The sequence below is a fragment of the Marmota flaviventris genome, chromosome 9, assembly GCF_047511675.1.
Source record: "Marmota flaviventris isolate mMarFla1 chromosome 9, mMarFla1.hap1, whole genome shotgun sequence".
NCBI classification, from domain to species: domain Eukaryota; kingdom Metazoa; phylum Chordata; class Mammalia; order Rodentia; family Sciuridae; genus Marmota; species Marmota flaviventris.
This window is the reverse complement of record NC_092506.1, coordinates 73,317,999-73,331,981: the sequence shown is the minus strand read 5'-3', so window position 1 is coordinate 73,331,981 and position 13,983 is coordinate 73,317,999. Positions and strand designations below refer to the sequence as shown.

At 36.0% G+C, this 13,983-nt stretch overlaps 1 protein-coding gene across 1 annotated transcript in view; it reads right to left on the bottom strand.

The window, feature by feature from the left end:
- Ccdc83 (coiled-coil domain containing 83) overlaps positions 1–13,983 on the bottom strand; it is a 55,586-nt gene that overhangs the window by 24,919 nt on the left and 16,684 nt on the right. The window contains exons 3-4 of the mRNA XM_071616565.1: positions 13,754–13,838; positions 1,541–1,703 (exon numbers count right to left, since the gene is read on the bottom strand). Of these exons, the coding sequence (XP_071472666.1) occupies positions 1,541–1,703; positions 13,754–13,838 (248 nt within the window). The remainder of the gene's footprint in view (positions 1–1,540; positions 1,704–13,753; positions 13,839–13,983) is intronic.

Below are 13,983 nucleotides of genomic sequence, written 5' to 3'. Positions count from 1 at the left end.
TGAGTTGGATTTTTATCCTTGTACCTGAACGATCCTAGCTAAAAGTTGGAAGAAAAGACTTGTAGCAGTAATTTGTAAACTTTGAGGTGCACAGGATGAACCCCCTGGGATTTTGTCAAAAATGCACACTGATTCAGTAGGTCTGGGTGGGGCCTGAGATTCCATGAATCTAAGAAGCTCCCAGGTGAGCTGCTGCTTTTGCTTCAAACCAAAATGAACTGTAAGGGACTAGTTGGCACATCTGCCTCAGAAATTCTTTCCAGTTACATCTGTTCTCCCACTTTCCCTCTCTTCCTTGGCCTTCGTAAGCTTTCTTCCTTGGAAAACCACATATGTCCTCCCTCCCTCTGCTGTGCTCAGTTATCCAACTTGGCCAACGGTCTTGTATGACACACACATACAGTCCAAACCATAAACAGGCACTCTTCAACTGGGTCCTCTCCACTTAGAAGACAGTTCACCAAGAAGACCTGAGCATCCTTTGGGAGGTCTCAATCCCAACTCAAGGGACATATTAAGGCATTACTTTCAAACACATGCAGAACTCTTTTGGAGAGAAGTCTTACAAAATACCCTATCTACCACCTCATAGCCTCACTACTGCCCATAAAGAGACTTGGGAAGGAAGAGTTTTATGGAACAGTTTTGACCTCTAAAAATAGAGCTTACTTCTTCATGTTTAGCTTTGGAGGCTATTTCACTCCAAACAACAAATATCCAGAGTGGTGTGACTGCTTTATGCAATGTGTTTGGTTAAGTAGGTGTTCTGAAAAACCTAGAGAAATCCAGGAAGATCTAGTCCCTTGTTGTGCCTCCCAGCTTTAGATATTTCTTATAGTGAGTGCATAAGTCTCTTTCCATATTTTTTAGCTTCCTAGCAGACATATTATTTATGGAGTTTTTGACAAAAGTGATTTTAGAAATCTCAGCTACAAGTTTAGGATGAAGGAATAGGAATAAAGAAAATGCATGCATTAAAACTGTACATGTCCAGCTTACCCCAAGACCATGATTTTCTAGGTCAATATGTCTTAGGTGTTTGATCTCCCACTTCTAGCATCATTTCTATCCATGTCCTCCAAACTTCCCCTTTCCTAAGTCTAATGCCTCTATCCCCCATCTGAATGTGGGGCTTATCTTCATTAGAGACATTGGGAATGGGTATTCCATTGTTATATTCATCTTATCATTACCAATCTAAAGCCAATGAACCCACCAAACAATAGAATGTCACAAAAGAAAGAAAAAATCCACACTGTGAGAAGAAATTCAGAGTGGTCTCTCACAGATGCTGTTCAGTGTTAAGAGTCAGATTTCATCCATCTTCATTTTTGATCACTGCCCTTATTCTTCCTCCTCACTTGGCTTCAGTACCTCTGCCTACTTTGTTATTTCTCTCGCCTGTGTTTGTGGTTGTGGTGGGAATGATGTCATGTGAAATATATTCACAGCATTTTGAATATATTGAAAGACAAAAGCATTAGTACATTCAAGAAATAACTAACACTTCCATGAAAATTCTCTTAAGTTCTTAAATCACCTCTCAAGTTTTTTTCCTGGTCTCTTTCAAACTTCCATTTTTCCTTCATTGCTTCTTCAACATCCTCTCTCGTTACAACTGGTAATCCATCTGACTTATCCTCACTCAGTTCCTTTAGTAGGTTCTTTATGTGCCAATTCTGTTCCTCCTTTAAGCGCCCATTCTGTCATGAAAATCGACAGTAGTTAACATCTTTTTCCCCAAACAGAAGCACACATTGAGACTTGCAAACTGAGAAACATTTAATCAAATAAATTATACAAAAATATCTCTAAAGATTTATGGGTTACATAGGACTCAAACCTATCAATGCAGTAAACACTGGATAGAATTTTACATTTTAAACATTGTGCTATTAATTTACCAGTGTATCATCCTATCAGAATTCATGAACATTAAAGCTAACCCTCAGAAATCATTTTTTTTCAATCTCCCAGCAACACTGGTCTTCTCTAGTATTCTTTATTCATTTATTCATCTACCACATGCCAAGTAGTATGCTGGGCACTAGGACTATATCAATGAATAAACAGAAAGGTAGTATTGTACTTGTAAAATTTATATTATTCTTTGATTTTTCTCATGAATGATTCCAATCCTCTTTTATTTAGAGTGAAAGTTGCTCATCATTCAAAAATTTCACACTTGAAATATGGACCAGTTCTTCTTGTGGATAGCCCATCCATGTTTCTAAGTTGCTTATTTAATCAGCTTAAAGTTTATTCTTGCCCTTGCTATCTTACTATGTATATGCAGGTACATAAAACCTGAGAAAATCATAGGCAAACCTGCCCTACAATAATTAGTAAAGTGAAGGTCTGAGGTTGTAGCTTAGTAGTACAGTGCTTGCCTAGCATGTATGAGGCACTGGGTTCAATCCTCAGCACCACATTAAAAAAAATAAATATAATAAAGGAATTGTGTCCATGTACAACTAAAAAAAAATTTAAATCTAGTAAAGTGAGTCATTCACTTCATCATGAAGAATACTATACAGTCATTTTAATCCATGAGAAAAAAAAATAAGAACACCAATAAAAGTAACTACATAGGCAAATAAAAAAAAAAAACAACAGAATAGATGTATTTTTGTAATTCTCCCCCACTCTAATTTATTGTTTTTTGTGTTTGGTACTAAGCATTGAATCTTGGGGTGCTTAACCACTGAGTTATATCCTTAGACCTTTTTTTAAAATATTATGAGATATGTTCTCACTAAGTTGCTTAAGAATTTACCAAGTTGCCAAGTCTGGCCTCAAATTTGTAATCCTCCTGCTTCAGACTTCCAAATCATTAGGATTACAGGTAAATACTACTGTGCCAGGCTAGACTGAAAGTTTAAAAGATGAAAAAATGTTGTATCATACAAACATTTAACCCAAAGAGAGCTGGAGAAATTATGTTAACAAGAAAAAATAGACTTTATGAAAAATACAGGCTACTGAAGACAAAAAGGCTGTTATGTAATAATTAAAAAAAAAAAGAGTGAAACTATCAAGAAGATGTAACGACGAGAAACCTGTATGTCCTGAGGGTAGGTACCCCGCAAATTCATGCCAACTCAGAACTTCAGAATGTGACTCTATTGGAAAAAGTCTTGGCAAATATAAGTAGCTAAGAGACAATCATACTAGATTTGGGTAGGCAATAATACTATGACTTTGTTAAAAGGCAGCATAAAGTGGGGCTCAAAGATGGCGGATTAGCGTGAGGCAGCATTTCCCTGGAGCTTAGATTGAAAAACCTGGAGGGGCAGTCTGCCCTAGCCAAACTAGAGACTGTTTGACTCATTAATCTGATATAATTAAAACCTCTCCACGGGAGTCTATCAATTGTCCTCTGAGAGCCCATCCAGGAGCCATGGGACTATAGCATGGCAGAGCCTACAGAATCTGAAAACCCAGATCCCAGTTTGCAGCTAGGTTGCTGTGGAACATTAGAAACTGGGAGAATCTTGCCTGGATGAGCACAGGTTAGAGAGGCTGGAAAGAGTTGGGGTCTCCCCAGCCTTGTGAATCCTGAGGCTCACAGGGACTGATGGGACAGCGGGTCCCAGAGTTGGAAGGTTGGAAAAGGGTGTGAGGGCATTTTGTTCTCAGCTCCCTAGCCAGCTGGTCTGGCACCCATTGATCCCTGGGGCCCACCCAGGCCAGCACTGGCACCAGCCTGGTCTCCGACTCCCTCCCCAGAATCCCCTGGTCCCAGGTCCTGCTAGGTCCAGCATGAGTCCAGCATCCAACAGAGTCCTCTGACTCCCCAGTCCACCAACCCCTCTGTGGCTCCCAACCTGGCCCACTGCTTGCAGCTTTGAATCCTGGTGCATGGCCCTGACCCATCCAACAGAGAACAGCTGGGCCCCTGACATGGTTGGGCTTCAACACCCCACATGCTGCTTAGCCACCAGACTTACCTGGTCCAGCACAGAGCTTCAGGACTGGCCTGCAGGCTCAGCCCCAGCCCTCAGGACCAGCTGAGAGAGAAGCATGGGGGCAAGAGAGATTGAATTTGAGACTGAATCAAAGAAACAGGAATTGTGGGGTCTGCAAGTGATTTAGTGGGCTAAGAACAGGTTCCTACACCACATGAGTGAACCCAAAGGAGATTCCTGGGGTGAAGTGTTCCAGCATGCACCTACTGGTCCATGGAGGTATGCTGACTTAAAACATCCAGACCAACTGACATTCAGCAAAGAAGCTGGAGCATACCAAGCCTACACCTGAACTCCAGGAGTTCGAGGGTAGGAGCAAGCATCAAACTCCAAATAACTGCTGAGAAGGGAAGCTGAGAAATTTTTGAACTCCAGCAGAAACAACTGTTCAATTTTTCACTGAGATCCATTTTTTCCCTTTTCTTTTTCTTTTTTTCTCACATTTCTACCATTTTTGAAACCAATTATTTTCCATACATCAGTTTATTTGAGTACTGGGATATCTGAATAATATATTTCAGTCTTGTTTTGTATCATTTTATTCACACTTTCTTTTCTATTTTAATTTAAAAAATATATATATTTTATTATTTATATATATATATATATATATATATATATATATATATATATATATATATATATATATATTTACTCTCAGTTATCTGTTTCCCTTGATTCTATTTCTCTCTTTTCCCCTTCTAACAGCCAGCTTCTATAATTCCTTCTTTCACTCTTTTTATAATTTTTTACTTCTATCTTCTCCTTCCTCATGAACATCACAACCTGCACCACTTCTGTTCTCTCTTTGTTCACCACTTGAAATAGTAAACACTTTTGCAAACTTGCCATTTTTATTATAGGCAATAACTGAACACATATTTTTTGTTTATTGTGACAAAACTGTAGACATCTTAGTAGGAGCTATTTAGTTTAAGGCTAAATATTGTTTGCATTGGTTGGTGTTATTATTTGTCTCCCCTTAAAGGCAAGGTACTGTAAACCTTCAAGGACACTATAAATCTACAGGACAGAAACTGTACTGCCTCAGATCCACAGTGATAGATAGGTAGACACAAAAACAGTATGAAAAAATAAGGGAAAAAATTATCCCAAACAAACCAAGATGCTTCAATAATGGAATCCATTGACACCATAGTGGAAGGAATGTCAAAAAAGGTGTTTATAATGTATATAGTTAAACTGATCTACAAGGCAAAGGATGATTTAAGGAGTGAAATCAGATAAAACTCAGGAGATGAAAGATCACTTCAAAAAAGAGATAGAGATTATGAAAAGAAATCAAACAGAAATCCTCAAAATGAAGAAATTAATAAACCAAATTTAAAATTCAATGGAAAGCATCACCAACAGACTAGACCACTTGGAAGACAGAACTTTAGGCAATGAAGACAAAATATATAATCTTGAAAATAAAGTTGACCATGGAGAGAATATGTTAAGAGAACATGAACATGAATATGAAAAGACCAAATTTAAGATTTATCGGGATAGGTGAAGGTGCAGAGATATAAGCCAAAGGAATGCATAATCTTTTAAATTATATAATATTAGAAAATTTACCAAACCTAAAGAATGAAGTGGAAGATCAAATACAGGATGCTGAGAGCCATTAGCCAAGTAGGTATGACAATTTCCTTGCCAGCGTACCCCATGTTGCTGACATTTTGCAGTGACATTGCATGTAGGTGACCTTGCTCAAGGAAATTGTCATACCTACTTGGCTAATGGCTCCCAGCATCTCCCCCCTTCTGATTAAACCCATGTTGCTGACATTTTGCAGTGACATTGCATGTAGGTGACCTTGCTCAAGGAAATTGTCATACCTACTTAGCTAATGGCTCCCAGCAACAGGAGACTTACAGGATCCCAAATGTACAAAATTTCAACAGACCCACACTAAGTCACATTATTAAAAAAATGCCTAAACATACAGAATAAGAATAGAATTTTAAAGGCTGCCAGAGAAAAATGTCAGATTATATTTAAGGGGAAACCAATTCAGATCTCAGATCATTTCTCAACCCAGATCCTCAAATCAAGGATGTCTTGGAATAATATATTCCAAACTCTGAAAGAAAATGGATGCCAACCAAGAATTCTATACCCAGCAAAATTAAGCTTCAAATTTGAAGATGAAATAAAAACCTTCCATGATAAACAAGTTAAAAGAATTCACAACTAGAAAGCCTTCACTATAGAACATTCTCAGCAAAATATTGATAAACCCCTAGGCAAAAACTCAATTTACTAAAATTCATGATGAAAAAGGAAATATCACAATGAATACTCCTGAAATTCAGAAGATAATTAGAAACTATTGATAATTTATGCTCCAATAAAATAGAAAACCTGGGAGATATTGATGAATTTCTAGAAACATATGACCTATTCAAACTGAGTCAGGAGGACACACACAATTGAAACAATCAATTTCAAGTAATGAAATACAAGACACCATCAAAAGCCTACCAATCAAGAAAAGCCCAGGACCAGACAGATTCTCATCCAAGTTCTACAAGACCTTCAAAAAAGAACTAACACCAATACTCCTCAAAGTAGTCCATGAAATAGAAAAGGAGGAAACCCTTCTAAAATCATTCTATGAGGGTAGTATCACCCTGATGCCAAAACCAGACTAAGATAAATCAAGAAAAGAAAACAATAAACATAATTCATCATATTAATAGACTTAAAGACAGAATCATATGATCCCATCAATAGATGCATAAAAAGCATTTGACAAAATACAGCACCACTTCATATTCAAAACATTAGAACAACTAGGGATAGTAGGAACATACCTCAACATTGTAAAAGGTATATATGCTAAACCCAAGGCCAATATCATTCTAAATGGAGAAAATTGAAAGCATTCCCTCTAAGAACTGGAACAAGACAAGGATGCTCTCTTTCACTATTTTATTCAACATCATACTTGAAACTCTAGCCAGAGCTATTGGAATAAAGAAATTAAAGGGATATAAATATAAAAAAACCCCTCAAACTATCCCTATTTGCCAACAACATGATTCTGTATTTTGAAGACCCAAAAATAAAAATTATTTTTTTTTTAAAAAAAGGCAGCATGAAAAAACACAGATACTCACAGAGAAAAAGGTAATGTGAAGATGCAGGCAGAGAACAGAATTACTGTTTACTAAGTAATGTCAAGATTTGGGGAAATACCAGAAATTAGGGGATGGAATGATTTCTGCCTGAGAGCTTTCAGAAGGAACCAACCTTCCTTCCAGTGTGTCAGCATACTGGTTTTGAAGTTCTGGTTTTAACTGTGAGAGAATAAATTTCTGTTGTTTTAAGGCACACAATTTGTGACAATCCGTTTATGACAGCCCAAGGAAACTCATACCCCAACATTAGAATCCCCAAATACATGAGTCTTCCATCTCTGTCCAGCAATAAAGAGAAGTTCCCCCACTTCAGGTGTTAATTAAAGCCATGTAGGGAACCTACACTACTTCCACCAGTCAATAATCAGGCATTTCCACACTTTCCTTGCCAGAATGATGTCAATAAGAGCCAAATAAAATAGAAGGTTGTAATCCCTCCCCGCAAAAAACAAATGCCAAATGTTTTCTCTGATATAAGGAGGCTGACTCATAATGGGTTAGGGAAGGAGAGCATGGGAGGATTGGATGAGTTCTAGATAAAGAAGAGGGGTGGGAGGGAAATGGAGGGGGCAGGGGATTAACAAGGATGGTGGAATGTGATGGACATCATTATTATACAAAGTACAGGTATGAAGACTTGAATTGGGTGTCAACATACTTTATATACAAACAGAGATATGAAAAATTGTGGTATATATGTGTAATAAGAATTGAAATGCAAAAATACCCCAAAGTACATGTATAAAGGCATGAATTGGCGTAACATACTTTATATACAAAGATATGAAAAATTATGCTCTATATGTGTAATAAGAATTGTAATGCATTCCACTTCTGTCATGTATTTAAAAAAATAAAAATCAATAAAAGAAAAAAATAAAATAAAATAGAAGGTTGTAAATGAGATCTGGAACCTCATAACATAATATAAAAATGTTGAAGTTTCAATAAATCACTCATACCAAGTACCAAGAAGATCTCAAATCAAATAAGAAAGATAATCAATATATGCCAAAGCCAAAGTGACTAATATATCAGTATTATTTGCAAAGATTTAAAGTGGTTATGATAAAAATGTTTCTATAAGTGATGGTGAACATTCTTGGAACAAATTAAAAAATGGAAAGTCTCAGCCCCCAAACCAGAATATACAAAGAAGAACCAAATGAAATTTTTAGAACTGAAAAATATAATAACTGAAATAAAAAACTCAACAACAGAATGGAGGAGACAGAGGAAAGAATCAGTGAAAGGGAAGATACAACAATAGAAATAACAAAATCTGAACAACAGAGAGAAAATAGAAAAAAAAAAGAAAGAAAAGAACCTTAAGGACATATGGGATCCCAATTTTTATGCTAGATGTTATGAAGTAGAATCTCATTGTAGTTTTGATTTCTATGTTCCTAATAATTATGTTGAGGATCTTTCATGTCCTTATTACCCATTCGTATATCTTCTTTGGAGAAATGTTTATTCAGTTCCAAACTGGTTTGTTTTTCTGTGGTTCTTTTTGTTTGTTTGTTTTTATGTCAGGAATTGAACCCAGAGGAGCTTAACCAATGAGCCATATCCTCAGCTCTATTTTTTATTTTGAGACAGAGTCTCATTAAGTTGCTTACCACCTCTCTAAGTGGTTGATGCTGGTCTTGAACTTGTGATGCTCCTGCGTCAGCCTCTTGAGCCACTGGTGATTACAGACACGCACCCTGCACCTGGCTCAAAGTGATTTTTGACAAAGATGTATGAGCAGTTCAGTGGAGGAAATATAGCTTTATCAACCAACAGTACTGGAACAATTGGAAATCTTTAGGCAAAAAGAAAAACACAACAGAAAACCAAATACTTTGATTTCAGTTTTTCATCTTATGCAAAACAAACTCAAAGTGGACTGTGACTTAAATGTAAAACGTGAAACTATAAAAACTTTAGAATAAAACATAGGAGAAAATTTGGGGGATCTAGAGCTAGGCAAAGGGTTTTTAAACTTGACACCAAAAGCATGATCCATAAGAAGAAATACTGATCAATTAGGCCTTATTTTTTTACTCTTTCATAAGGATAAAAGACAAGCTATAGTCAGAGAAAATATTTGCAGGGGTTGGGTTTGTAGGTCAGTAGAAAGCATTTCCCTAGCATGTGCAAAGCCCTGGGTTCAATCCCCAGTGGTGGGGAGAGGGGGAATGTAGAAAGAAAAAAATATTTTTGAGTAACATATCTAACAAGGCATTGGTATTTAGAAGACCCTCTATTCTCTCTTCGTGTCTCTCTTTCTCTTTCTCTCTGACACACACATACACACACAAAAACACATATACACAAACGATACATGTATTATTTGTGTGTGAGTGTGTGTGTGTGTGTATTATCAAAACTATAGTGAAAAAGTCTAATTAGAAAATTGGCAAAAGACATGAAAATAGGGGCTGAGAATGTAGCTCAGTGGTAGAGTGTTTGCCTAGCATGTGTGAGGCACTGGGATTGATCCTCAGCACCATATAAAAATAAATAAATAAATAAATAAAGGTACTGTGTTCATCTACAACCAAAAATATTTTTAAAAAGGATGTGAAAATAAATATCACCAAAGAAAACATATGGTTAGTGAATAAGCATGTGAAAAGATGTTCAATACCTTTATCTATTATGGAAACAGAAATTAAACCCTCAATGAGATTTCACTACCCACCTATCAGAATGGCTAAAATACATATGACATCATTGAATTCTGGTAAGGATGAGGAGAAACTGGTTCATTGGTATATTGCTACTGGGATGTCAAATGGTACAGTCATTCTGAAAAAGTTTGGCAGTTACTTAAAAAAGCAACATGTACTATCATCCTAACAAGCAACTTAAATCCTGGGCATTTAAACCAAAGAAATGAGGGCTTATGTTCACATAAATACCTGCACATGAATGTTTTTATTGGCTTTATGTGTAATAGCCAATCTGGAAACAGCTCCAATAACCTCCAGTTGAGTGGTTAAGCAAACTGTGAATCATGCATATTATGGAAGACTAGTCAGCAATCAAAAGGAATAAACCATGATACACAAAACAACTTGGGTAAATCTCCAGAGAATTGTGATGAATGAAAAAGCCAATCCCAAAAGGTTTCTTATGATTCCATTTGTATGATTTTCTTGAAATTAAAAAGTAAAAATAGAGAATAGATTAACGGTTGCCAGGGGTTAATGAGGGAGTAGAAGTGGAAGTGGAAGGAATGGCTATACAAGGGCAGCATAAGGAACACTCCTAGTGATGGAAACGTTTTTTCCCCACATTTTTATTGGTGCATTATATTGTACGTATATAATGATGTAATTTGTTGTTAAATCTCCCCTTGATTTCCATGATATCCATCTCTACCTTTCTTTTCCTTTTTCCTCTCTAACTTCTGCATATGAGAAAAAATATATGACCCTTGACCTTCTAAGTTTGACTTACTTCATTTAACATAAAGGTCTGTAATTCCATCCATTATCCAGCAAATGACATAATTTCATTTTTCTTTATGTCTAAATAAACTCTGTATTTTTTAGAATATCAATATTTAATATTCTAGTTGTGATACTGAACTATAGTTTTGTAATATGGTAGAAAACTAGGTAATGGATATAAAGATCATTCTGTGTATTTCTTATAACTGCATGCTCTAATCTATAATTATCTCAAAAGGTGTAACTTTAAAAAGTGAATCAATCACATTAACAATGAAAAATACACAAAGTATTACTCTTTAACCAATTTTCAGATACTCCATTTTCTTGAATGAAATATTCATGTTTTTTAATTAAAACTAAACTGAATTACTTTGAGTTCACATAAGGTTATTTTAAAATGAAATATTTGTAGCAAATACCAATGATAGCAATGGAAATATCCCTTGCCAAACTACTACACTGCTAATACTTTTCCAAATATGGACTTTTCACTTATTTTTGTACAAGTAGAAAATTCCTCTATCATTTATGTTTTGAAAACTAAGTAAGCATATCTGATTTACTTAATAAAGTCACAATGCCTCTGAATTCAATTCCAGCTTAAAAAAAATTACCATGATATATACACCAACATTTTCCAAAGCCAGTGCTAATTAAGAAACCAATGCACAGGAGCTAGGGGAAGAACTCAGTGATAGGGCAGTGCTGAACATGGGCAGGGCCCTGGGTTCCATCTCCAGCACCAAGAAAGAGAAAGAAGGAAAAAAAAAAACCCACTATCTAAAATTCATAAAATACGTATACATACAAATAAATTTGCCTTTTATTTTCCACACTTGGCACAAAAGTCTCAAAGTGAATCCAGATCTCTTAAATCAAAATTTAAACACAATGACCATCCTTTTCAGGCCTGTGATTTTTTTCATTTGTAAATTAAAAGAGCATTACATGCCAAGCGCAGTGGTGCATGTTTGTAATCCCAGCAGATCGGGAGGCTGAGACAGGAGAATCAAGAGTTCAAAGCCAGCCTCAGCAAAAAGCAAGGCACTAAGCAACTCAGTGAGACCCTGTCTCTAAATAAAATACAAAATAGGGTGAGTATGTGGCTCAATGATCAAGCACCTCTGAGTTCAATACCCAGTATGTATGTATGTATGTGTATATATATATATATATATATATATATATATATATATATATATATATATAATCTGAGGGATGAAATCTACCAAGAAAAATAAAAGAACATGTACTACAAAATGATTTAAATTGCTAATGTTATTTCTTTTGAAGAGTCATAAACACTACAACAAAAAAGGAAACAAAAGAGAAAGAAAGTTTGCTGAGGAAAGAAAGAATGGAGTACCAAAAAAAAAAAAAAAAGAAAAGAAAAAAGAGAGAGATTGCTTTTCCAAGATTTAAAAGGAGCAATCATCAGCAAAGGATGAATCAGCTGGAGATAAGTTTAGAGGTGAGCAGGGGTCAGGTTTTTCCAGGGCCCTGAAGATTTTTAGTAAGGTTGATAGATTTTATTTTTCACTGGAAGTCACTCAAGGGTTTTAAGCATAGGAAGGTTTACAGGGTAATTCTGGTTGCATGTGGAAATTGTACTGGAGGGGTAAGGATGGGCAAGAGATGATGGTGTCTTAGATTGGGGCATCAGCCACAGAAGTGGAAAGAAATGTTGACGTTCAGATACATTCAGTTGGAGCTAGAGTCTGTCCCTTCATTGCTCCTCCCTGATGGGTCTTCTAATGTGCACACTTTGGTCAGTCTCATTCTTAAGCTAATCATCTTGGAAACAAGAACTTCATCTGTTTAACCCTCTAAATGATGGGCTAATGGGCAAAGAGATGACTCTGTCCTGATCTGTTGTACTTTCCATAACCTAGTCCTGTCCTTGGAGCCCCATTGCTGACCACTAGAGGATGTGCATTGATCTCTTGATGGAAGCTCTCTCCTCTTTGGGCTTTGGATCTCATATATGGAACCAGTATCCAAGCACCCAGACCAGATTTTTCCTCTCCACCTTTAGCCATAGACCTGCTTCTGTTTTAGTCCCTATTAGAAATACTGATCCTTGCCAGATGTGGTGGTGCATGCCTATAATCCCAGCAGCTTTGAAGGCTGAGGCAGCAGGAGCATGAGTTCAAAGCCAGCCTCAGCAACTTAGTGAGGCCCTAAGCAAATCAGTGAGACCTGCTTCTAAATAGAATAAAAGGGCTGGGATGTTGCTCAGTGATTAAGCACCCCTGTGTTCAATCACTTTTACCTGCCCTCCCCCAAAAGATACAGATCCTAGAGAATTGTGACAGTATTAGAGACATAGCTGTATCACCACCAGGACTTGTCCAATAAACATTTGCTGAATGAATGAAAAAAATTAACCCTGGGGGAGAAAGAGCAATCCCTGTTTTGTAAGAGGGAAATTGAGGTTCATAGCAACTTTGGCTAAAAAGATATCACCAGTAAGTTGTACAGTCACAATGCAAGCTCAGGTTTCTATCTCTGACTTCAGGTTGCATTAAAGTTTGAAGATATAGCATTTGTAAAGAAAAGCCAAATAAAGCAGTTAACTGTGGAAGTTTCACTCCTATAAAAAATAAATATGCAAATACCCTTAGTATTTCCTCATTCATGAGATACTTTGAGGAGTAAGTTGTGCTAGTTATAATTTGCTACTTCCAAATCTTACTTCTGTTGATCTTGAGTCCTGATAAACGTATCTCAAACCCCTTTGATACTCATTTTAATCTGATTTTATAAAATGTGCCACCTTAAATGTCCAATTAGTCATTTTAATAATCAAGATCATACTTTTAAAAAGGTATTGATATATAAAACACGAACACCAAAAATCTAAAAGATTCAGATATTGCAAATAGAGAAACACTGTTTATAGTTTGATTAAATAAGAAGTCAAAAGGTAAAATGTGCTTTCAAAGCTTTAAAATTTTAAACTGTTGTCCTTATGATCAAAATGACATTATTAAGCTAACATTATAATCAATACAATAGGAACCCTCTTCTCTCACATATACAAAGAACTTATGTGAATTATAAATCAATTACAAGCTTTGAAGAAGATAATTTCCTAGGATGTATTTCACCATAATTCACAATTTTTCATGGCATGCATGTACATTTTTAATAACTACATGAAGCTAGCTCTAAGTTTTATACTCACCCTTTCATGATACTTCTGGTTCTTTTCCCTAAGCTTCTTTATTTGAAACATGAGTCTTTCTACTGCATTTTCCTTTATTTGACAGCTGATAATAAACAAAAATTAAATGTGTTATAAGTATTTATCTTAGGAAAAAGTAATGAATAATTTTAAAATCAAACTAAACTATTTGAATTTGAGTAAATTATTAAATATATTACAAATGCCCACTTAGGGCTGGGTGCAGTGGC